Source organism: Copadichromis virginalis, linkage group LG6 (assembly GCF_057382275.1).
Source record: "Copadichromis virginalis isolate Kocher_CV1m ecotype Utaka linkage group LG6, C_Virginalis_male_GT1.1, whole genome shotgun sequence".
Taxonomy (NCBI): Eukaryota; Metazoa; Chordata; class Actinopteri; order Cichliformes; family Cichlidae; genus Copadichromis; species Copadichromis virginalis.
The window spans coordinates 993,224-1,015,254 of record NC_140623.1 but is presented as its reverse complement, the minus strand read 5'-3'; the positions used below and the strand labels follow the sequence as shown (position 1 = coordinate 1,015,254).

Genomic DNA, 22,031 nt, shown 5'->3' with positions numbered 1-22,031 from the left:
TTTGGTCTCCCCCTCCCACTGGTACTCTTGGCCAGGACTCCTTGAAGTGTTCCAGTCATGGCTTCCAAAGTCATACCTTGGTATAAGAAGAAGCATGTGAGCCAAGTCAAAACTGATTATGCTTATCATCACACTAAACACGTTTCCAAGCAGCACACAGAAAGGTATGACAGTGACATTTACCTGCTGCTTTGAGTAGCACAGCTCTTGCTGCTTTGCGACGTAGAACAAAAAACACACACAGGGGTGTTGCTGAGGAGCAGCTGCGGTAGTGGGTGTGTCTGCTTCCTAGCTGGCAGTTTAATTGTCAATTCAAATTCAAAGTTCTGCAAATTCTGATTTTCATGAACAAATCAGTCAGTCACAGAGTGGTACATGCTAACTGACTGAATACCCAGATGTTAGTTCTGTTTATCGTTTTCCACAGGAATATATTTTCATGCCTCTTTATTATAGCTTCAGTTCGTTTCTTTGTAAAACCTCAATGTATCACCAGTGATTCTAAAGCTCTTTGTCTATGTGAGCTCCAGAATCTCTGAGAGCAGAACCCAAGTCGGTATTTCAGGAAGTGCTATTGCTTCTGTTGCTCTGCAGCTTCTGCCAACAGATCTTATAGTTCAGGCCAATGAAAGACATGTATGCATTTGTCTTTGTTGCTATAGCATGCTTTTTAAAAAGGTTTTCTGGCCCTTACAGCTGTGCTGTGCAGTATAGTCATACTTAACATGATATTATACATGCTGAAGATTGGCTTTTTCGTCACTAGTGGTGAGGTAATAAACTGAGCCCCTACGAGCCAAGTTCTGATCTCCCAGGGATCTGGAAACTGCAGCTGTCTAATGGCAGATGACTAATGTCACCACTTGAACCTGACCTACATCTGAGGCTACTAACTATACACAGTTGTGTTAGTACTGAAGAAGTTTCTCTCAAAGTGGTGGTTAGTCTTTATACACAGAATGTCAATTTTCTGGTTATTTTGTAAAAATAATTTTCTGGATAAAATCATAGTTTGTTGTGCAAATGACACTAGCCACTGTCAGATTTTTCACAATAGTGGTTGTGGTATGCATGTAGAGAATAATATCCATCAATCAATTTTCTTAACCCCAGCTAATTTTGAGAAAAAGACAAAGTACATAAACAGATTTAATCCCTCTGTGGCGTATACAATACATCAGGCAGATATGCTGGGAAATCTTGTAACCGCATGTTTGTAACTGTTAGTTATTTTTTACTGCGAGTGTTTGTGTTTTTATGTATGTATATGTTCAGAAGACAAACTCAGCTTAGCTGCTAAATTAAAACCTGAGAATTTTTTTTATGCAGAGAACTTGCTTTCTGATTTTTAATGATGTGTTTTCCTCAACAGCAAATCAAGCTCTAAATCGGTGAGCCAGGCACAGGCCCAGGCCACGGAGGCTATGGCAGAACAAGCCTATACCGTGCCGGTGTTCCGGCAGAGGTGAGTCTGCTCTGGCTCACAGCTATTTCAGTCGCAAGGTAACATGCAACTACATTTTCTACTGGCTGACCCCTGTAACCACAGCACATTTCTTTAGTATAACTTGTTAATTATTCAATGATTACCGTTTAAATTATGAAACAATTGCACAGTCTTACTGCTACAATCCTATAGACTCATAACACTGACTCCCTGCCCTCAAGGTTAGTTTTATCCTGTGTTATGCTTGATATGCTCAATGCAACGGTTTCAGGTTGTATCATACAATTATTTTAGGGTAACAGTTCAGCTTGTAGGTAAATATGTAACAAGCGTATAGCTAACAATGATGCTAAAGTCAATCTTAGTCAAAGATTAATCTGATGTATGCATTGTTAGGACTGCTGAGGAGACTGAGGAGTACCAGAGAGTAAGCAAAAATGTTGGGAAAGGACTGGCTGTTATTCAGGAGGAGCTTCATAGGATGAGGATCGCTACTAAGGCCCAAGTGGAAAGTCTTGAAATTCAGAAAGAGGTTAGTAACCATCTGCTAAACAAATCAAGGTGACACTATAGTTCCTTTGTTGGTTTGTTTTTCTGGTGTTTTATCGCATATATGTGGAACAAGTTTAAAAGTCTGTGGAAATGTTGTGTGTACGCTTTAATGTATCTGTCTCTGTTACAATCACTATTAAAATTATATCAATTTGTAATCATGAGTACAGCAAAACAGCAGATCTAGAGTCTCTAAATGTAATCTAAATCATTCACTGTAGATACTCAGCTGTACATTTCTATGAAATCTGAGCCCAATGGTCTTATTGACATTGCATCAGTGAACTGTTGGTCAAATCAGTCTCAGGAATAAACCAACTTTTTAGGAGTTTTAACAATATGATCACTAACATCTGCTGGCCTCATGTTCCTTCATTGGTTTTGTCAGGTTTCAGATTTGCTGTTAGCTAAGAATTGTTGACAAAGATAACATGTTGCACTAAAGTGCTTATGTAATCTCTGCCCTATAGAGATAATGCATAAAAATGTCATTTTCATAAATAGATTAACTTGATGCAGTTGACTCTCTCCAGGTTAAGGGGATGATGAGAAAGAGAGTGGATCTGTTGGAGGAAATCCCCAAATTGCCAGACTTCTTGGTGGCCTTACGGCCGCATACTGTGTGGGAGAAGACTCCTGTCAAGCTGTTCTGCACCGTCGAAGGAAATCCGAGGCCCATCGTCAAATGGTCAGTATACTGCCATCACACACAAGCGGGTTTTTAAATTTGACTCAAGCTTTATGGTAATACCATTATAAGCTTTTCTGATTTATTACACTATTGAAATATTTTAGGACTGTAGAATATCACTGTAGTGTGAAACTGATTCAGATTCATTGGCAGGTATAAAGATGGAGTGCCAGTAGATCCACTGAGTACCCCAGGAAAGTACAAGATTGAGAATAAATATGGAGTCCATAGTTTGATTGTTAGCAGGTATGTATTATCTACAACTCTCAGCAGTTAGACATAAATGATTTCATTAAACTGAGTTTTATAACATGGATGCTGCAGCCTTTGATTTTCTTTTTACCTGAAATGAGGTAAAAAGAAAAAAGTCATGTTGTTCAGTAAATTAGAGAAGTAAAATGTTTTAGTAAAATTAAGTTATGAATTAAAATGAAGTTATTAATTACTGATATGTGTTGGTAATGCATTAGCATCTCTGAAATATTCATACAAATTTAGTAAAGACTTCCAGTATCAGTGAGCTAACTTTTTCCAGGTGGAGGTCGATTGTCCGTTTTATATCTCAGAATCCTCCGACACTGTTTTGAGCCACAGTGTGGTAGTAACCAAGCGTGCTAGTTACTAGTTACTGTCGTCATTGTCATCTTTTTGTGCATGTGGCGGTCAGCATTAAACTGTAACAGTGAAGTGTATCATCAATAACATATAAAAATGATTTAAATAAAAAATGTAAAATTGTTAAAATGTAGTTATTCTGTAGACTATAGAATAAGACTGTAAATGTACAGTAATAAGGTAAAAGCCAATATATTGTTTCCTCAGACTAAGATGCCTAAACTAATGTTAGGGCAACCGGAAGTGATATAATACAGTCTTGAATATATTATACAGTACTGTGCAAATGTCTTCAGCCACTTTATATTCTTTATAGTTTACAGAGTCAGACACTGACCTACAAATCATTCAAGCACAAAAAAGCATCACCTAACACCTAACACTATGTGTCTACACATAACAGATAAATTGCACCAACAAGATGCCCAAAGAGCTATTAACTGTTGTCATATTGCTGCATGGTTGGCAATATGTCCTTAAAAAATCTGGGAAAAGTAGACAAGTGGAGGACAAAAGAAATGGCTGACATTACAAAACATCTACAGCAGTTGAAGATTATCTGAAAGTGACGCTCAGTAAAAATCAATTAAAAATGTGACACAGGACCTGAGAGATCTGGCTCTACTATTCAACAAAGCCTCAGCCTAAATGGTCTAAGATGAATGGTGGCTGCCAAGAAGCCATTCGAAAGGAAGTGAAATAGGGAGAAAAGGCTGAGGTGGTGTACTAAACTGCACAAGAACTGGAACGAAAATCAGTATAACCTGCTCTGATTGGCCAATGAATCCGAATAGGACATTTTTGGTTCAAATGATCATCAGTGAGAGTCTATAGCTGTCTATAAAGCACGATGGAGGCTCTGTTATCGTTTGAGGCTGCAGTTCAACCATTTTGCCTCGTGTGCGGTATTTCCCTGTATGTTTACACGTTTCTATAAATCTCTGCATCTGCTTCCGATTCTCCCACCAAAATATAAAGAAGTGAGGGTTGTTTAAGACTTTAATGAATTTATCAGCTGAGTGAAAATTTCTAGCATTTAAGCAACAAAAAGGCTTCCAGCTCCAGCTTTCAGGATTTCTTCTGGATTGTGTATTAGTTTTTCTTCCAACAGCGCAAACTGAAATTGCTCCCTGCATGGACTATATATGTTTTGGGGGTTTTGTAAACTTTTTTTCATTTTAAATTAAAAAAATGTCCCATTAAAGGTTTAGTGTAAATATGTTTTATGAGGTTTGTTGAAAAGACAATATTTTTATATAGTCAAGCAATTTTTCTAGTTGTTGTATTATAACCAGCCTTCAAACTGAAAGGAAAGCAGCATAGAAACAAACTTGGAAAGACTGAACGTCTGTCACTCATGCTCAGCGTAGATGTTTACACTTACAGGACTTTTATTTTGTTAGCACATTATATCGATATCTTGACATTATCTGACAGTCAGCTGGAGAGTTAGAGGGGAGATTGCTAAATTGAGGGTGAGGCTGCAGCCTGCTTCTTTTCGTCATCTTCAAGACCCCTCAGCTGTTCATGTTGGAGTGCTGACCTTTGCGTCATTCGAGCCATGAATTCCTCTGACTGCGCTCCGCTTCTCTCTGTCCCTCCCTCTCTCTGAGAATTGGAATATCTCTGGACCGTCGTAGCATTGAAGGTCACTGAGAACATCGTAGTTTATTTGCCAAACTTCTTCAGAATCAGTCATTTTCACATTCTTTATGCAAAAAGCACCAAGTGACAAGAAGGATGCATCTATGTCCAACACAGCTGGGAAAATGGATCTTTTAAAATAGTTCAGCTCAGGCTGAAGGTCAAATTTCTTCCTTCTATTCTAAACCTCAGACTCTTCTTGAGTCTCAACACAATTGCTTGCATTTTACCTTCTATTAACCTAAATAATACATGTTCTTCAAACCAAATGGCATCAAATCAAATATAAATGTTGATATACTGCAATCAGTGACTTCTTCCTACTCTGGCTGACCTTGTAGGTGTGTTGTGAGTGATACTGCTGAGTACAGTGCTGTGGCAACCAACCAGCATGGCACAGCTACCAGCAAAGCTAAAATTATTGTGAAGAGTAAGTCTCCCTCTTTCTTAAAGACATTGCTCACCTCCCATGTCTTTCTCTGTAAACATAAACGTCTTTTCTTCACAGGACCAGCTGGAGCCGGAGAGTCCTGCCATCTTGGTTTAGGTGAGAGCATAAAGGGAGTTAGTAAGACTGGGGAGTGTGGGGATTGAGGTGTCACGCCCAGACACAAGCTCATGGAATCATGACACTTCAAATAGCAGCAAGCAATGAGAGGCCTGATAAGAAGTGGAAACTGATAGCAAGCTGTTCCTGTCCCGTGACTCCCTCTGAAGAAAAACAAAACACAGATCTGTCTTTAGATGAGCAGCAAGCGATCGAAACATTTATGTACATGTTGGGATTTAAATAATGAGCAGTCCAGAAAATACTAACCTCCACAAGATTTCATTTAGACTAAAAACACCAGACATCTCCTTTGTCAAAACTAATTAAGCTGGATTACCTTATTTAAGATTTATTGTATACATTGTTGAAATGAAAAAACTCATGCTGTTCACTCCTTATGGACACATTTTTTAAAAGTTCCAGAGAAATAACTGTGACTACAAATTGTTTCTACTTTCTTAATGTTACTGGATGTGCTGATTGTACTTGAAAGCTCTTAAACCAAGTCCACGTTTAAAGTGAAACACTCATCACACATCACTTTGTGGAAATCACAGCCTGTGGTTGCCAAAGCAAGGGACAGTGTCACAAAATTTCCTTAAAATCATTGACGTCTAAGATAGCAAATCTCAGACCTCATTTTGGCTCCTGGACACGTATACTGAATTTTGATGCTTTTGAATGACAAGACCATATAGTTATATTGAAAAAATGTCAGATTTATGTTCATAAATCCATTGTGGTTCTACATTATCATTCTGATATTGCAAACATGTTCTCTCCACATATCCACAAAATACGATTATTATCTGATTGCTAATGATGTTGCAAATCTTGTCCTCCAGTGCCTCATCTGACTGAGATCCATGCCAGTAAGCTGGATGTCAGCCTGCTTGACCGGTTCCCAGTGTCTTTTGGTGTGGAGGGCAACTCCATCAGACTGGTGTGTACAATGGTGGTGGTCCCCGATCTCCCCAACATACCACCCATTGCCCAGTGGTACAGAGATGGTCAGACCTTCTTTCATTCTTTCATTATGTTTGTGTGTGGCACTGTCGGTTGACTGTGGAGTTTGGTCACTTCTCATTATGTCCTCTATCTTGTATTCTAAAAGATAAACTGCTGAAACCAAGTAAACTGGTGGAGATGTCAGTGGGTGGAGGTGCTGCCTCTCTCACGCTGCCTCACCTGGCCAAGGATGATGAGGGCCTCTACACGCTTCGGATCTTCACAAAGGACGGCACTGCTGAGCATAGCGCCTACCTGTTTGTCTCAGGTAGGACACAGTCCTAACACCACGTGATCGACTTTGAAAGAACAAATCAGAAATCGCTGTTTAGAATAAATAGAGCAATGGAAAAAAATTTTAAAAAGCCATGAATGAGCAAAAGAGATAGAATAGCACAAACCTTAGAAACTTTAAACTTACCACTTATAACTTACCTTACTTAAAATACCCAACTATAATCTGGTTAATATATATGATAGTCTGATTATGTGTAGTGTAATAATAGATAAAAGAAAAAAATGAAGATAAGTTGGTTAAAAATGAAAATACGTAACACTGTTGAACCTTCCTCTGAGGTGAGAATTTCTTTGTGGAACAGGTGAATAATGCCAGGGCTCAGATATCACCACGTCTGCTCTTGACACCTCAGTCACTGTTCCTTGCTCTGCTGCTTTTGGCCAGTTTGAGCCTGTAACTTTCTTTTTATTGTATGAGGTTGTTGGTCATCTGAAGCCCACAGGTTTCCCTGCTGATGTTGTTCCACCTTGATTATTTAAAGAGGTCATTTCTACTCTTCCATCTCTCCATCTGTCCTCGATAGCAGTTTCTCATCTGGTATTTTTCCCAAACCTTTTAAGCATGCTACAGTATTTTATCAAATTTTAGGGCTATTTACAAGCTTTTCTTTTTCTCTGAAGTTCTGGAGAACTAAAAAACCTTTTTAGATGAAAATAGTGACCTTGAGACTTTTCAGTCTGGTTTTAAATCTCTGCTTGGCACAGAATCTGTTTTGCCTAGGGTTGTTAATGCCATCCTCCTGGCTAAAGATTTTTAGGGGAATGCTCTGCATGGTTTAGGTCTTACCTGGCTGAGAGAACATTTTGTGTAAGTCCTCAGCTCTGGTCTCATGTGGGGTACCACAGAGATCAATACTTGGACCTCTGCTTTTATCTTCTGCCCCTTGGCTGTACTTTTAGAAGCCTCTCCGTTGCTATGCAGATGAGACGCAGGTTTATATGCCCCTAACAAAGAAAAATAACTACACTATGCAAATGGTGGTAAATGTGGTAAATGATGTGTCTTGTATCTTGAGCAAGTGAAAGCTTGGTTGGCAAAATGAAATGTTTTATTAGTTAGCAATTAAATTAAGAGTTCCTAATCTTTTCTATACTCACAGCAGTACATAGATTTAAAACAGGTGTTATTGACTCCTTATTTCCTGTTACCACACATTAGGCATAGTATGCAAATAAGCGGTGGAGCCATAATAGTTGTGTCTATCACCATTCGTCTTCCATTCTTCCTCCCCAACATACCCGTGTTTCTTTATTCCCTAGATGCTGCTCCCTCTGCACCCGGAGCCCCCGGCGCACCAATGAGCGTAAAGGCCTATGACATCAATTCGGACTATGTCCTAGTTGCCTGGAAACCCCCAAACACTGTCAACGAGGCACCCATCACTGGATACTTTGTGGATCGGTCAGTTTTAATCTTGAGAAGGCTTCCAGCTCTCTTTAAATAGACCACAGTTGGCACACTGACATGAATACAGTGGAATTATACTGCACTTAATGCCAAGGAAGTGAGTCATAGTTATTAGAGCTGCACTCCTTAGAAGATTTTCTAAATTAAATGTATCTTTTCACACCAAATGCCAGATATGATTTGCTTATTTTCATGGTTACATAAAGTGCATATAAGACTTGTGGGATTTGCAAATCTCATGAACGCGTATTTTATTAACAGTGGAACATTGAAAATGTATTTAATAACATATGTTTATATTTTAAACAGATGTTTAAAGTGGGAAAATGAACCATTTTAAGAAAAACAATATACCTTATTTTCGATTTGATGGCAGCAACACATCTTTGAAAAAAACGTTGGTGCAGAGCCATGTTTACAGCTGACTCCATCCCCTCTTCTTTTAACAACCAGATGGTTACAGCGGAGGGTTGGGAGATCAGTTTTGCCCTATTTTTGCCTGCTGTATGATCTTCTATGTCATCTTTTTCATTTCATGATGCACCAAATGTTTTCAACTGGTGAAAGGTCTGGACTGCAGTTTTCTTTAAACAAAAATACTTGCAAGTGCAGCCCTTCTCACCAGTTTATTAGGATACTTTAACTTCTCAGCTTGTCAAAATTGCCTCATAACAAATATAAAATGTCATGTGAAGTACTTTCTTATAAAAAGATATTAATTTCATGATAATGGAGAGTTTATTTGCTGTAAAGGTGTGAAGCTGGCACTGACACTTGGGTGCAGTGCAACGACGCCCCAGTGAAGATCTGCAAATACCCAGTACATGGCTTAAGGGTTGGCCACTCCTACTACTTCCGGGTCAGAGCCGTGAACAGCAGTGGCATCAGCAGGCCCTCACGCAAGTCAGACAAAGTGACGGCCCTGGACGCTGCAGAGAGTGAGAGACTGCAAGGTACAGATGAAGGTAAATACAAAATACAGGACAGCAGGATGCCAGCGTTTTCTGACCGATCTGTTGTCATTTCCTGCAACAGTGATTAAAATTGAAGGAAAATACGACATAGTGATAAAGGATGATGACCTGGAAGGTATAGTGGTTACACACTCGTCTGGTTTCACAGTTTTTGTTTCCCCTATCTTTAAGCCACCACCTCACAATCTCACTAAATACTAACATCTGTCACTCAACCCCAGCAGCACCATCATGAGAACATTTTACATTTTATGGGGATGTTTGCTTAAAAAGGCATCTTCCCTGATCAAACTCTCACTGATGTTTGTTTGCTGTTCTGTTCTGTTTTCTGTTCCACTATCAGTGAATTTTCTTTCCATTTATACCTGTTTATTGGACATGATCATTATTCCAGTAACAAATGAGTGCTGCATGATTAAATTAGTCACTATTACAGGAATATGTTTTCATCTTAAGGTGTGGCGTTTGAATTCTGACCTTTACATTCGTATCTTTTTCAACGAAGAAAACATGAGAAGGAAAAACATTTTAATGCGGATCTTAGAACTAATCTGTCATTTTCTCATAAGGTTTTTTTTAAACAACACAGGGAAAACTGTTTTCCAGAGCCTTCCCAGCTTAACTTTTGTGGTGCTGTCTTTGATCTAATCGAACTTTTTCCATTCACACTTTAACTGAAACAGTTTTCTCTTTAAATTGTGTCCACTTAATATAATATACTACTTTAACAAAAACTTATAACAGATGAAAACTAATTTTAGAAACTAATAGAAAATATCAAAAATATTACATATTTGTATAATATCACAATCAAGGCTATTGTAGAAGTCCCACATTTCACTGTTAACTTTAACTTTGATACGTCCTTTTAGTTAATATTTCTATTTTTTTTTAAATCTGAAATATGATATCAGGGGTTTTTATCCATGTTCTGGTTTATCTAATGGCTAACTGCTGTATATGAAACTTGTAGTTAAACAAAACTAAAATATTGTGTGTTTTGTGAGCATTGAGCCACCAAACCACATACGAGGCTGTGGCAGCTCTAGTGTAGCATTTGGATATGTAATTATTGTTGAATGCTACCAAAAATAATTATTTAATCTTTAATAAAATTCCACCAATGTTATTGTCCTGCTGATCAGCACTTTTAGAATTTAACAAGCGAGAAAAAGGCAGGACTTAGTTGTGTTTGTTTTCATCACTTATAAGTACAATTCTATGAAAATGCGTTATTGAAGTCCATATAGCGGTGAATATTTAATCTCCTCTCTGCCTTTGAAAGCAAGCTCAACAGTAACATTAGAAGCATTGTAAAAGTCACTTTAAATGGTAAATGGCCTGTATTTATATAGTGCTTTACTAGTCCCTAAGGACCCCAAAGCACTTTACACATCCAGTCATCCACACACACTGGTGATTTCAAGCTACATTATAGCCACAACCACCCTGTAGCGCACTGACAGAGGCGAGGCTGCCAGACACTGGCGCCACCACCTCTGACCACCACCAGTAGGCAACGGGTGAAGTGTCTTGCCCAAGGACACAACGACCAAGACTGTCCAAGCCGGGGCTCGAACTAGCAACCTTCCGATTACAAGGCGAACTCCCAACTCTTGAGCCACGATCGCCCAGCTTTACACTACATTCAGTCATCCACCCATGTGTGTACATTCACACACATGGCAAGCTACATTGTAGCCACAGATAAAAACCTGAGTACAAAAAGTGAATAATGTGGGACTTCTGCAGTGGCTGCTGTTCTGTGTACGTTATGCCTCAACACTGTTCACTCCCAATCTAGGCTACGTAACTATTCCAGGTGAACCCACAGATGTGCATGCATCCGAAATTTTCAAATCATATGTCGTGCTGAGCTGGAAGCCTCCTAGCCCCCGTGGACGAGCTCCACTGTGGTACGTCATCGAGAAGGTGTGTGCTGCTTCACTTTTGCCCATCAGTTGCTCTCAGTTTAGCCGATTTAACCTTGGTACTGTAGCTGAGGGATAAACAAGACAGTCACATTTAAATGTCCTCTCAAGTTTTACTTAAATGGCAGCACTACACACAAACGAAGCTGTATTACGTTTGGGTTGCGTGAAACTTCAATACCCCAAACTACATGTTTTTTTTCTTTTCTTTGTTTTTTTTTTATTTCACACAGAGAACTCTACACTAGCATATCTCCAGATTTCAGTTTGATACATTTTTGAACTTTTGATCTCATCTTTAGAGAAGCTTCCGTGGGTTTAAACAGGGTTTTGCTACCCAGTGTAAATATGGAACAATGGATTTACTGCAACCAGTATAGAGTCACATGACATGTTTTAATGCATATAATCGCAAGGATGTAAACATAGCTGTGAGCTTATAATATATTGCAAACAAATTCATATAGTAGCCATAGTGAATGCTTATACAAGAAGTTCAAATGTAATATAAATTTGTGTGATAGTAGCTATATATTGAGATGCTAGATTTCAAGTTGATGATAGTCTGAAATCTTGTTTATTACATATTGTATCTGATGTATTGTGCTTTTTATAGTATTTTTAATGCCACACATTAAGCAAGCCAGTCAAGTTGTAAACAGTCTTGCTAAAAATGTTGACATTTACACAATATGTTTATTATATTTCCCGAAAAAGTGAGAGAATGTTTTCATCAGGTTTAGCTTGAATAACAGTGTTAGCATTGCCCCCGGTTCAGTTACATGTCAATAGCAGAATTCACACAAAGATTGATTTTATTTTTAACCCTTTTGGCACACACAAACATACACTTTGTTATTTATGATTCTTATATCTTAAATGATTTAATTAATTTAACAAAAGTGAGATTTAACTTTGTAAAACACAGTATAAAAGCTGCTCTTTTTGTCTGTGCCACAACACATATGGCTATACCTTCTCATTTGCCCCCCTCCCTGACTTTCCCACACAGTGCTTAGCAGGCACTGGAGACTGGCAGCGGATCAACACAACAGTCAAACTGCACTCCCCTCGTTACCCAGTTTTTGATTTGCAAGACGGGCAAAAGTACCAGTTCCGAGTGTATTCGGTCAACATGTATGGCTCCAGCGAGGCCTCTGCGCCCTCTGAGCCCATCCAAAAGGTTGATGAAGATGGTAAGAGCCAGGATCAGTGCAGACTTAAAGACACATGATTATATATCCAGCAAAGCACAATGCACACAAAAACCTGTGAAGAAATGCTGAATCGTCAAATTTTGTAATTTATTAGAATTATAGATATTAAAGGTCCAGATGGGAAGGTCACTAAAACAACTTTTTTTGTGTTTGTCTACCTTAAGCAAAGTGTTTTAGTGCATACATGTAAATGTGTCCACAAAAACAAATGCATGAAAAGCCCAAATACAGTTTATTTCAAAAGTGATTGACTGTGTTTTGCAGGTACTGAACTTCCAATTGGTATGTACAGAAAAATATCAAACACACTTTAAAAGCACTTTTTTCACACTGCTGTAAGTTCACTCTTTCACTCTCTGCTCTGTGTGTGTTTGTTCTCACTATAAGTGATGAACTGGAGCACTTGGGGATGGCTTAGTAAGCTGTTATATTACAGGGTAACGAGAAGTTGATAAAGCAAAATGGGATTATTCTGGGCTCTCGTGCCTAAATTCAAATTAAATCCCAGAAACGCTCCTCTGTCACAGTGTTCTGCTTAAACATCCTGTTCTGCAAAAAGGCATGGCAAAGCCATTCCATGGGAACTGAAAAACAAGTCCTCTGTGCTGTGTTTAATCACTGTGTTTGTGCACACAATATACAGGAACACAGAACACAGCACAAATATCGAATGCATGCATGTTTTTTGAGTAGCAGTAACGTGCTGTAGCTGTAACCTGCAGACAAGTAGGTGGAAGTCAAAGCTTCAGTGAGTATTATTTACAGCTAATTGTCATGATTTCTGTTCTGTAAGAAAGTAAATTGTTAGTAACTGATACATTAATTAGTCATTTGAATAAAACGTTCTTTAATACAGAAAAAAATATTTACAACTGGTTTGATGTCTGAGGTCATCAGTTGTGGAATCATTCTGTCCTTGTCCTTTTTTCCACTTTAACACTTTCAGCTTTGTATACTTTTGGTAATTAATTAATATTACATGTATATAGCCTGGAATCCAGAGCCACACCACTGTGCCAGCCTCTCTCTTCACATGGCGCTGTTGCCTCCTGTGAGATTCCTGACACCCCTCCCCCACCCATCACCTTCACTCAATACCAGGTTGAGATGCAAATGAGGAGACTTCACTCAGGCAAGTCTGCTGGACCAGACGGAGTGAGTCCCCTCGTCCTCAAGACCTGTGCCCCCCAGCTGTGTGGAGTCTTTCATAAACTGTTTATGCTGAGTCTGAGTCTGCAGAGGGTCCCAGTGATGTGGAAGACATCATGCCTCGTCCCTGTACCAAAGACGCCACGTCCCAGTGGCCCCCAGGATTATAGGCCCGTGGCATTGACCTCCCACATCATGAAGACCCTGGAAAGGCTCATCCTGGACCAGCTGCGACCCATAGTAAGACCACATCTGGATCCCCTTCAGTTCGCTTATCAGCCTCGTCTCGGAACTGAGGACACCATCATCTACCTGCTCAATCGTGTCTACACCCATCTGGACCAGCCGGCGAGCACTGTGAGGGTCATGTTTTTTGACTTTTCCAGTGCTTTCAACACCATCAGGCCGACCCTCCTGGGTGATAAGTTAGCAGCGATGCAGGTGGATGCTTCTCTGGTGTCCTGGATTGTTGATTACCTGACAGGAAGACCACAATATGTACGTCTCCCACAGTGTGTGTCTGACAAGGTGATCAGCAACACAGGGGCACCACAGGGGACTGTCCTCTCCCCCTTCCTCTTCACCCTCTACACCACAGACTTCAGCCACTGCACAGAGACCTGCCATCTTCAGAAGTTTTCTGATGACTCTGCGGTGGTTGGATGCATCAGCAGGGATGATGAGACAGAGTACCGGGCTGTGGTCGACTCCTTTGTCACATGGTGTGAGCAGAATCATCTGCAGCTCAATGTGGCAAAGACCAAGGAACTGATCGTGGACTTCAGGAAGACCAGGAAACACTTGACCCCTGTTTCAATCCAGGGGGTCAGTGTTGACATTGTGGAGGACTATAAATACCTTGGAGTACACATTGACAATAAACTGGACTGGGCTAAAAACACCACAGCACTTTACAGGAAGGGCCAGAGTCGTCTCTATTTTTTGAGGCGACTGAGGTCCTTCAACATCTGCCAGAAAATGCTGAGGATTTTCTACGAGTCTGTTGTGGCCAGTGCGATCCTCTATGCTGTTGCATGCTGGGGGAGCAGGCTGAGGGTCGCAGATGCCAACAGACTCTATAAACTAATCCGTAAGGCCAGCAATCTTGTGGGGATGGAGCTGGACTCCCTCAAGGTGGTGTCGGAGAGGCGAATGCTGTCCAAGATAAAGACAATGTTGGATAACACCTCCCACCCACTCCATGACATGTTGGTCAGTCACAGGAGCACGTTCAGTGAGAGACTGAGATTACCGAAAAGCACCACTGAACGACACAGGAAATCTTTCCTGCCTGTGGCCATCTCCCTGTACAACGCATCCACTTAACACAGTTTGCTGCTACAACTACACATGTTTCTTTTCCAGCTATTTATTTATGAGTGACTTATGTATGTATGTATATATATGTATATATTGTACTATTCTTAGTTAGCATATTGTCTGTCTTGTCTTAATGTTGGTTTATAATGGAGCACTGTAACAAAAAATAATTTCCCCCAGGGATCAATAAAGTATTCTGATTCTGATTCTGATATATGTTTTTTCTTTGCCGCACAGGCGTCCCCTCTGCTCCTGGCCATGTTGTTGCTACTAGGAACACCAAGTCATCTGTGTTTGTGCAGTGGGAGGCCCCCAAACACCTGAAACACCTCATGGGATATTACATCGACGGCCGTGTCGTTGGAGCCAAGGAGTGGTTTGCATGCAACCATAAACCCTTCAAACATACCAGGTAAGAGGGACAAAAATGTTACACGATGGTCTTACTGTGATTCAGATGTTTCAAACGACACCAGTTTGGCAAAACACGAGTTTTTGCTTCTCAGCCTTTTGAACAAGAAGGAAAAAAAGAATTTAATGAATATAAATAAAGTGTCTCCTCTAGAGGAGTGTTACACAGGAGTGCAGTAACTCCACAGCACACAGAGAGCTCAGTCTGAGAGTCCCTGAGCAATGTGTCAGGTTTAATATAAGGCAAAGGCAGGTTGTGGAGTCATGGATAAATGATGATGATTTCAACAATTTTCTAGCTTGTTTTATACTTTATTCTGCAGTATTCCCAATATCAGCTGACTTTCTCAAATCTGAAGATAAACTCACGATGGCTTTTGTGAGTGGAGCTCACAAAAAATAGTTTAGCCAGAATAACAATATGTACATAGAAATATCTGATGTGGGCACTGGTTTAGCTCAATAGGTGAGCAGGTGACCACACGCCCTGTGACCAGAAGAAGCGAGCGAGCTTTGAGTCCGAGCTGTGGCCCTTTGCCGTGTGTCTTCCCCTCTCTCACTCTCTCCCCACTTTCCTGTCCATCTTTCACTGTCACTGTTCAATAAAGACAAATGCACCCCCCCCCCCCCCCCAAAAAAATAATATTTAAAAAAAGAAATATATAGAAACAAGAGGAAAGACTTCAAGAGGTTTTATATGTATTTGATTTAAAAAATGAGTGTGTGCGTGCCTCAGGTTTGTGGTGCACGGCCTGATCCCAGGGGAGACCTATGTGTTCCGTGTCCAAGCCGTCAACCTCTTTGGCCTCAGTGAGGAGTCACAGGAGTCCTCTCCCATTGCTGTGGAGCCTGCACTCGGTAAGAGTATTATCAAGTTCATGATTGCGATTTATATGCTGCCTCTGAAAAGTTAAAACGCTCTTTGAAACTGTCATTTTTTTCAAAGAAATGTACATTTCTTTGAAAAAATAGAGGAATACATTGGAGAATGTATAATTTAAGAGAAATGGTGTTTCTTAAGATTACCAGAGTCCTTGAACCAACGTGATGCTCAGTGTGATTCATTTCATTATTCTGTGCAGGCAAGGGGGCTGAGTATGGTATGTATTCAATAGCTGTGTTTACTTTTGTCCCCCCCTTACTTACCCACAGCTTTCTCTTTATCCACCTTTCACTTTACATTATTGTGTTTTGATCACACAGAGACGTATTTTTAACAGGACTCTACAAAACACTTCACACTTCAAAGTCTGACAGTTACTCAGCACAAGAGTTGAAAACTTTACGATAAAACTTTGCAGGCTGCTCAGTGAAGTGTGAGAAAGTGCATGACAGGCTCACATGCAGCCAATCACAGTCATCGTTTCCTAGATTGATTAAAAAATGTTGAACTTTGAAAGACGTTATGTAAGATGATGTCATACAAAGTTTAAATATGAAGCTTCATTAAATGTGAAACTTTGTAATTCAGCAACTCCCAGCTCTCCCTTTGGGATCACCATGCTGAGTTCTGATGGTTCCTCCATAACTGTGGCCTGGAAGAGTCCCAAACACTGTGGTGGCTCCAAGGTTAACGCTTACTACATTGATAAGCGGGACGCTGACACTTTAGTCTGGAAGGAGGTCAACCTAAACGCTGTCACAGAAAGAATGTGCACTGTGAGTAATCAGACACAAGATTAAGATTTTCTTTCTTAAAGTTTTCTTTTCTTGTACTTGATAAAGCTAAATTTGATTAATTTACATTTACTCACTTTATTATTACTACTTTATTCATTCATTTGATGATTGTGCCACACGTTATTTTAGGTGGAAAATCTGAAGGAGGGAACTTTTTACGAGTTCAGGGTCACTGCTGGTAACATGGCTGGTGTTGGTCTACCATCTGCTGCCAGCGTTCCAATGAAATGTGAAGCTTGGACCATGGAAGAGCCAGGTACAGGATTGTCCATGTGACTTTATTCTGTAGAGTTATCTCTGCATCTCACAGTGAGTATGGCAGCTGTTGTTTTGACAGAGGCAAATTCACCAAAATGCCTGTTGAACTCCTGCAAATGTATCAATAAAATGAGCATCCAAGGCTTTTAAAATGTATTAAAGGTTAAAAAAAAACATTTGAATTCCAGCCCAAAAAATAAAAATAAAAAACTTAACTGATAAAAATGTCAGTTAAGTTGCGTTGACTCCAGTTCAACTACAGCTCGTGCGTCGTGTGTTCTTTCTGGAACTGATGATGTTTCTGTAAATTCAAGGCCCAGCCTATGACTTGAGCTTCAGTGAGGTCAGAAGCCACTCTCTGGTCATCCTGTGGAGGGCTCCCATTTATACTGGAGCAAGTGCTGTCACTGGATACTTTGTGGACATGGCTAAGAAGGGCTCATCAGAGTTCGTCACTGTGAATCAGGAAGCTGTGAGCCACCGTTACCTGCAGGTAGCAAATCTGGTGCATCATGCATATTCCAACAAATGGCCAACCCTCTTTCCACACCCAAGTCACACTCTCCATGTGATGATATTTCCCTGGTTTTCGTAGGTGACTGGACTGGAGGAAGGTGAAAGCTATGTGTTCAGAGTCCGTGCTGTCAATGCACACGGTGTTGGAAAACCTTCCCAGTTGTCAGAGCCGGTCTGTGCTAAAGCTATTCCAGGTGATGAAAACAAACTGAACGTGTGCAGCCAGCTCTGCACTTTATCCTTTATATTGGCAAAACATTCAGAGACATGTGAGACGACAGCATGATAATTGTCTTTTATTAAAATACTTAGACATCGTATGAGCAGACATAAAACACAAAATCACTGATAATTACAGTTAAGCATTTTTAAGTAGAGAACTTTAGCATTCACTAGAGATGTCAAATTTCATATACAAATGAAAACTTATGTGTGGTATCACAGTATTTTGGGAATTTCTCTCACACAGTCTAAACATAGAGGCTGTAGTGCTTTCATGTAGTTTACTTTTTTCATTTCTACAGACACATAGTAATGCTTTCTTCCTTACTTTGTAATATTTGACATATCATTGAAAAGATGTGTACACACTTTGGAAGGTGAATATCTTTGATCACTTCTCCCTGCAAACACATGCAAATTACTGCAATGCAAATTGAATTTGTTCATATCATGATTATCAGTTTAATTTATGACACTAAGTTTAGAATTAAAACCACACAGATTATCTGACTATTATCTGATTATTTATGACAGCGAGTATTTTATTTTTGTTATTACTCACTGGAGGGTTTCACGTGTAATTTGCAGGCACAAAGGAGATTGTGGCTGGTGTGGATGAGGAGACTGGAGATGTCTTCCTGTCTCTTGAGGCCTGTGAAATCTGCGAGACGTCCAAGTTTGTGTGGTCGAAGAACTACAAACTCATCAGTGACTGTCCCAGAGTGGCTGTCACAACTAAAGGCAGAACGTAAGCTTGATCTTTGAGCTTTGACTTTGTTCTGTGTCCTTCGTTTGTGACAGCGGGACGAATCTAATGAATCATTCAGTAAATACACCAGCGCAAACAATGAGCTTCTCCCTCGGGGCCTGAACTAGTTTGCTTTGTCATCTTGCTTCGGTGAACTCAAAATGAAAACATGAAACACAGCCGGATCAAGTTTTTATGTTTCCATTCAAAAAGCTAATAGTTCATTCAAGTGTTTTCTAAAAAAGCTCATTATTGGCCACTTTTTTGCATTTTTTTCTGGCCAAAAAGTCACAGGTGATTGTATTGCCTTAGCATTTAATGGGAATTTACTGATTTAAGTTTAAAGTAAAAAAAAGTTTGACTGACCAAAATGTACCAGAATATTTTTAATAAGAGTATGAGGAAATAGTGAGGACTATACCATTAGGATATGTAACATGACACTGTAACAAACCCACTGTTTTAAATAACAGCAAATTTGAATGGAAATTAAATTTATAGTAAGAATTAAGTGACTTGTGAAAGAATTTTTGTTTGACACCCTGTTGAATCCCAGTTGAAAACTGCTTTAAATGTCCTGACTGTAATGGATCTTACCTTTATTTCACAGGTCCAGACTTACTTTCACTAACCCTGATAAAGATGATTTGGGCAAATACTCTGTCATCGTCACTGACACAGATGGAGTCTCTGCCAGCCATACTCTCACTGAGGATGGTCAGTCATGTCTACAAGTTGCTCTATATGTCAAAAGCAGTCATAAAAACATCAGATTTCATAATTCAGAGCCCCTTAGTTCTTCTCGCTCCGAATTGTTTCTTTATGAGTATATTTGTTTTCTTGAATCTTTCCCGCAGCCCTGAACACTATGTTGGAGCTCAGCTATGCCATCAGACATCCGAGTGAGTGTTGTGCCTCCCCATCAAACCCATTTACATCCAGTTTGTTTCTTACTAATTTAATTTTTAAATGTCTTTTTCTTTTTCAGTTGTTCCTCTGAAACATGGTCTGAACTATGAGGTTCTGGAGAAAGGACACGTGCGATTCTGGTTGCAGGCAGTCAAACTTTCACCATCTGTGTCCTATAGATTCATTGTCAACGACAAAGAAGTCACGAGTGGGGAGGTAAGGTGTCGACCTTTCAGAAATGAGTGAGTGTGAAATCTAATTATGAGTGAGTTGTATGTCTTCTCTTCTGTGTCTCTTCAGTCCTAATAGAAAAATACAATCACACATTTTGAATTCTTGATTCTGTTCATCTGGACGTAGCGTTCTCAGTGGGAGAAGCGTTTCGTCAGTCATCCCACTGTCCTTTCTCCCATCAAAAATGCTACATGCAGATGAACAGAATCAACTTTTGGGGATTTTCTTACCTGAATGATTGAACATTCCCACGCATCGAGATATTTTGAACTCTTGCTTTTAGGACATTGAATTCTTATTAGTCATTAAGCATCCTCTATTTTGATTTTAGTTGTTTGAGTTTGATTATTTAGAGTTTAGTTTATCACTTTCATGATTTTATTCTTTTAGTAATGTCTCCATGTTTAGTCTTAAGTTCTTACTATCTTTGTAATATGGTTTCTGTTAATCTTTAATATTTTTTATGTTTCTGACACTTTGTGTAGCCTTTAGCCTTCCCAGTGTCTGTGTGTATCTGGTCAAGTTGTCTCCTCTGTTAGGTGTTCTCTGTTTGGGTGTTTTATTTTGTTTTATTTTGATAGTCATTTATGTCTCGTGTTGTATTTTGTTTCACTTCCCCTGTATTATTGTCTTTGATTGGTTTCAGCTGTTTTCTGTTACCCAGGTGTTTTCACTCATCCCTGATTGCCCTCTGTGTCTGCATGTAACTGGTAAATGGTTCTTATATAGTGCACTTCTATTGTACCCGAGGACTCGAAACGCTTTCTACAGCATGTCTAATTCACCTATTCACACACACATTTAAACACGCACTACATCTAAGTGCTTTTTCTCTGACATTCACAATTCACGCATCTAGAGCAGCTCAAGGTTCCACATCTTTGGCATGAAGACTAGAACGGCCACGGATCGATTAGTGGATGACCTGTTCATGAGCTACAGCCGCCCTGTGTGTATTTAAAGCCTTAGTTTGGGTGTGTTTACTTGTCATGTCATATTTCCCTTTCTGTTTCCTGGAATGTTTCTTCTGGTTTCCTGGATTTAGTTACTTTGCATCTTGTATTATTTAACTTCAGTTTGCATCTAAGTTGGATTTCATCAGCTAAATCAGCAGCTGGCCTTTTGTTTCATCGAGTCTACATCTGAAGTTTGCGTTTTGGACTTTCATTCTACACATTCCATTACATGACATAAATATGAAGTTGAGGACTTAAGAGTAAAACTTCCTGCATTTCTTGTTCTCCTTTTTCCCAGCTTTGGTTCACATCATTCTTGAACTGATATGATCTCAAACAGCATTCAGTCAGAAAAACCCAACCAGACAAACACACAAACATCATTCTTGCCAAGCAGTCAGCTCAGGCTCACTTCATTTTTATTCTTTAGTTTCATTCAAAATAAAATGTTTCCACATGATAATATGACTACTAAGAAAAGTAAAGTTTAGCTAAATATGTAAAGGAACCCATATGTAACTTGAACAAAGACAAGGAAACTTTACAAATCTTTTATTATATTATTCTAGTTTCTTAAAAGCAGAACAGATACTGTAAAGTAGTCTTTTCTTTTTTACAAATGAGTGGCAAAAGTATTTAAACACATTGAAATTCTCATAGTTTAATATTTTCATCATTTTATTCCTCTTAGGGACAGAAGATCAGTCACGATGTGGCCACTGGAATCATCCAGATGACAGTGGATCATTTCACCAGAGCCAATGAGGGCACATATACTGTTCAGATCCATGATGGCAAGGCCAAAACCCAGAGCTCCCTGGTCCTGGTCGGAGATGGTGAGAGTTTTCCATCTCTCACATAGAAGTCCATATAACTCGTGTTGGAATACTACTTTGGAAACTTATAAAAACCTCTGTTTCTCTGATTGCACCAACCAAAAGGGCAGCACAGCGAGCATTTCATCTGTGTCTGTTTTTTACTCATTCAGTGTTCAAGGCTGCTCTGAAGGAGGCTGAGTTTCAGAGGAAAGAGCACATTAGGAAGCAAGGTATGAATATTTTTGATGACTTTGGCACAAGTAGTAAGCAAGTTTGAGTAAAATAATGGATTTAGAGATGTGTGCGGCCTTAATTTATGTCATTCATGTGGTTCTTTGTTCTTGTCCTTGTAGGCCCACATTTCTCTGAGTATCTATATTTTACTGTCACCGAGGATTGTACTGTTATGCTCGTCTGCAAGGTAACAAAACCACGTAATTATGTAGGATTTCCTGTAACTCTGAACCACATGTCAG

General features: G+C 39.5%; 1 protein-coding gene across 5 annotated transcripts in view; it reads left to right on the top strand.

Annotated features, from left to right (window-relative positions):
- Positions 1 to 22,031, top strand: part of myom2a (myomesin 2a) — a 29,224-nt gene that overhangs the window by 1,006 nt on the left and 6,187 nt on the right. The window contains exons 2-28 of one of the 5 annotated variants that reach the window (XM_085458149.1): positions 36 to 164; positions 1,373 to 1,465; positions 1,844 to 1,979; positions 2,533 to 2,687; positions 2,844 to 2,936; positions 5,291 to 5,379; positions 5,458 to 5,496; positions 6,345 to 6,509; positions 6,614 to 6,775; positions 8,065 to 8,206; positions 8,966 to 9,165; positions 9,248 to 9,301; positions 10,991 to 11,118; positions 12,130 to 12,313; positions 15,041 to 15,215; positions 15,951 to 16,072; positions 16,686 to 16,873; positions 17,024 to 17,150; positions 17,467 to 17,645; positions 17,748 to 17,862; positions 18,479 to 18,638; positions 19,249 to 19,355; positions 19,496 to 19,540; positions 19,627 to 19,763; positions 21,429 to 21,573; positions 21,726 to 21,785; positions 21,909 to 21,976. In XM_085458149.1, the coding sequence (XP_085314275.1) occupies positions 58 to 164; positions 1,373 to 1,465; positions 1,844 to 1,979; positions 2,533 to 2,687; positions 2,844 to 2,936; positions 5,291 to 5,379; positions 5,458 to 5,496; positions 6,345 to 6,509; positions 6,614 to 6,775; positions 8,065 to 8,206; positions 8,966 to 9,165; positions 9,248 to 9,301; positions 10,991 to 11,118; positions 12,130 to 12,313; positions 15,041 to 15,215; positions 15,951 to 16,072; positions 16,686 to 16,873; positions 17,024 to 17,150; positions 17,467 to 17,645; positions 17,748 to 17,862; positions 18,479 to 18,638; positions 19,249 to 19,355; positions 19,496 to 19,540; positions 19,627 to 19,763; positions 21,429 to 21,573; positions 21,726 to 21,785; positions 21,909 to 21,976 (3,375 nt within the window). In that variant the 5' untranslated portion in view covers positions 36 to 57. Of the gene's footprint in view, positions 1 to 35; positions 165 to 1,372; positions 1,466 to 1,843; positions 1,980 to 2,532; positions 2,688 to 2,843; positions 2,937 to 5,290; positions 5,380 to 5,457; positions 5,497 to 6,344; positions 6,510 to 6,613; positions 6,776 to 8,064; positions 8,207 to 8,965; positions 9,178 to 9,247; positions 9,302 to 10,990; positions 11,119 to 12,129; positions 12,314 to 15,040; positions 15,216 to 15,950; positions 16,073 to 16,685; positions 16,874 to 17,023; positions 17,151 to 17,466; positions 17,646 to 17,747; positions 17,863 to 18,478; positions 18,639 to 19,248; positions 19,356 to 19,495; positions 19,541 to 19,626; positions 19,764 to 21,428; positions 21,574 to 21,725; positions 21,786 to 21,908; positions 21,977 to 22,031 lie in introns of all 5 variants that reach the window. The other 4 variants (XM_085458148.1, XM_085458147.1, XM_085458151.1 and 1 more) reach the window with 4 other exon arrangements.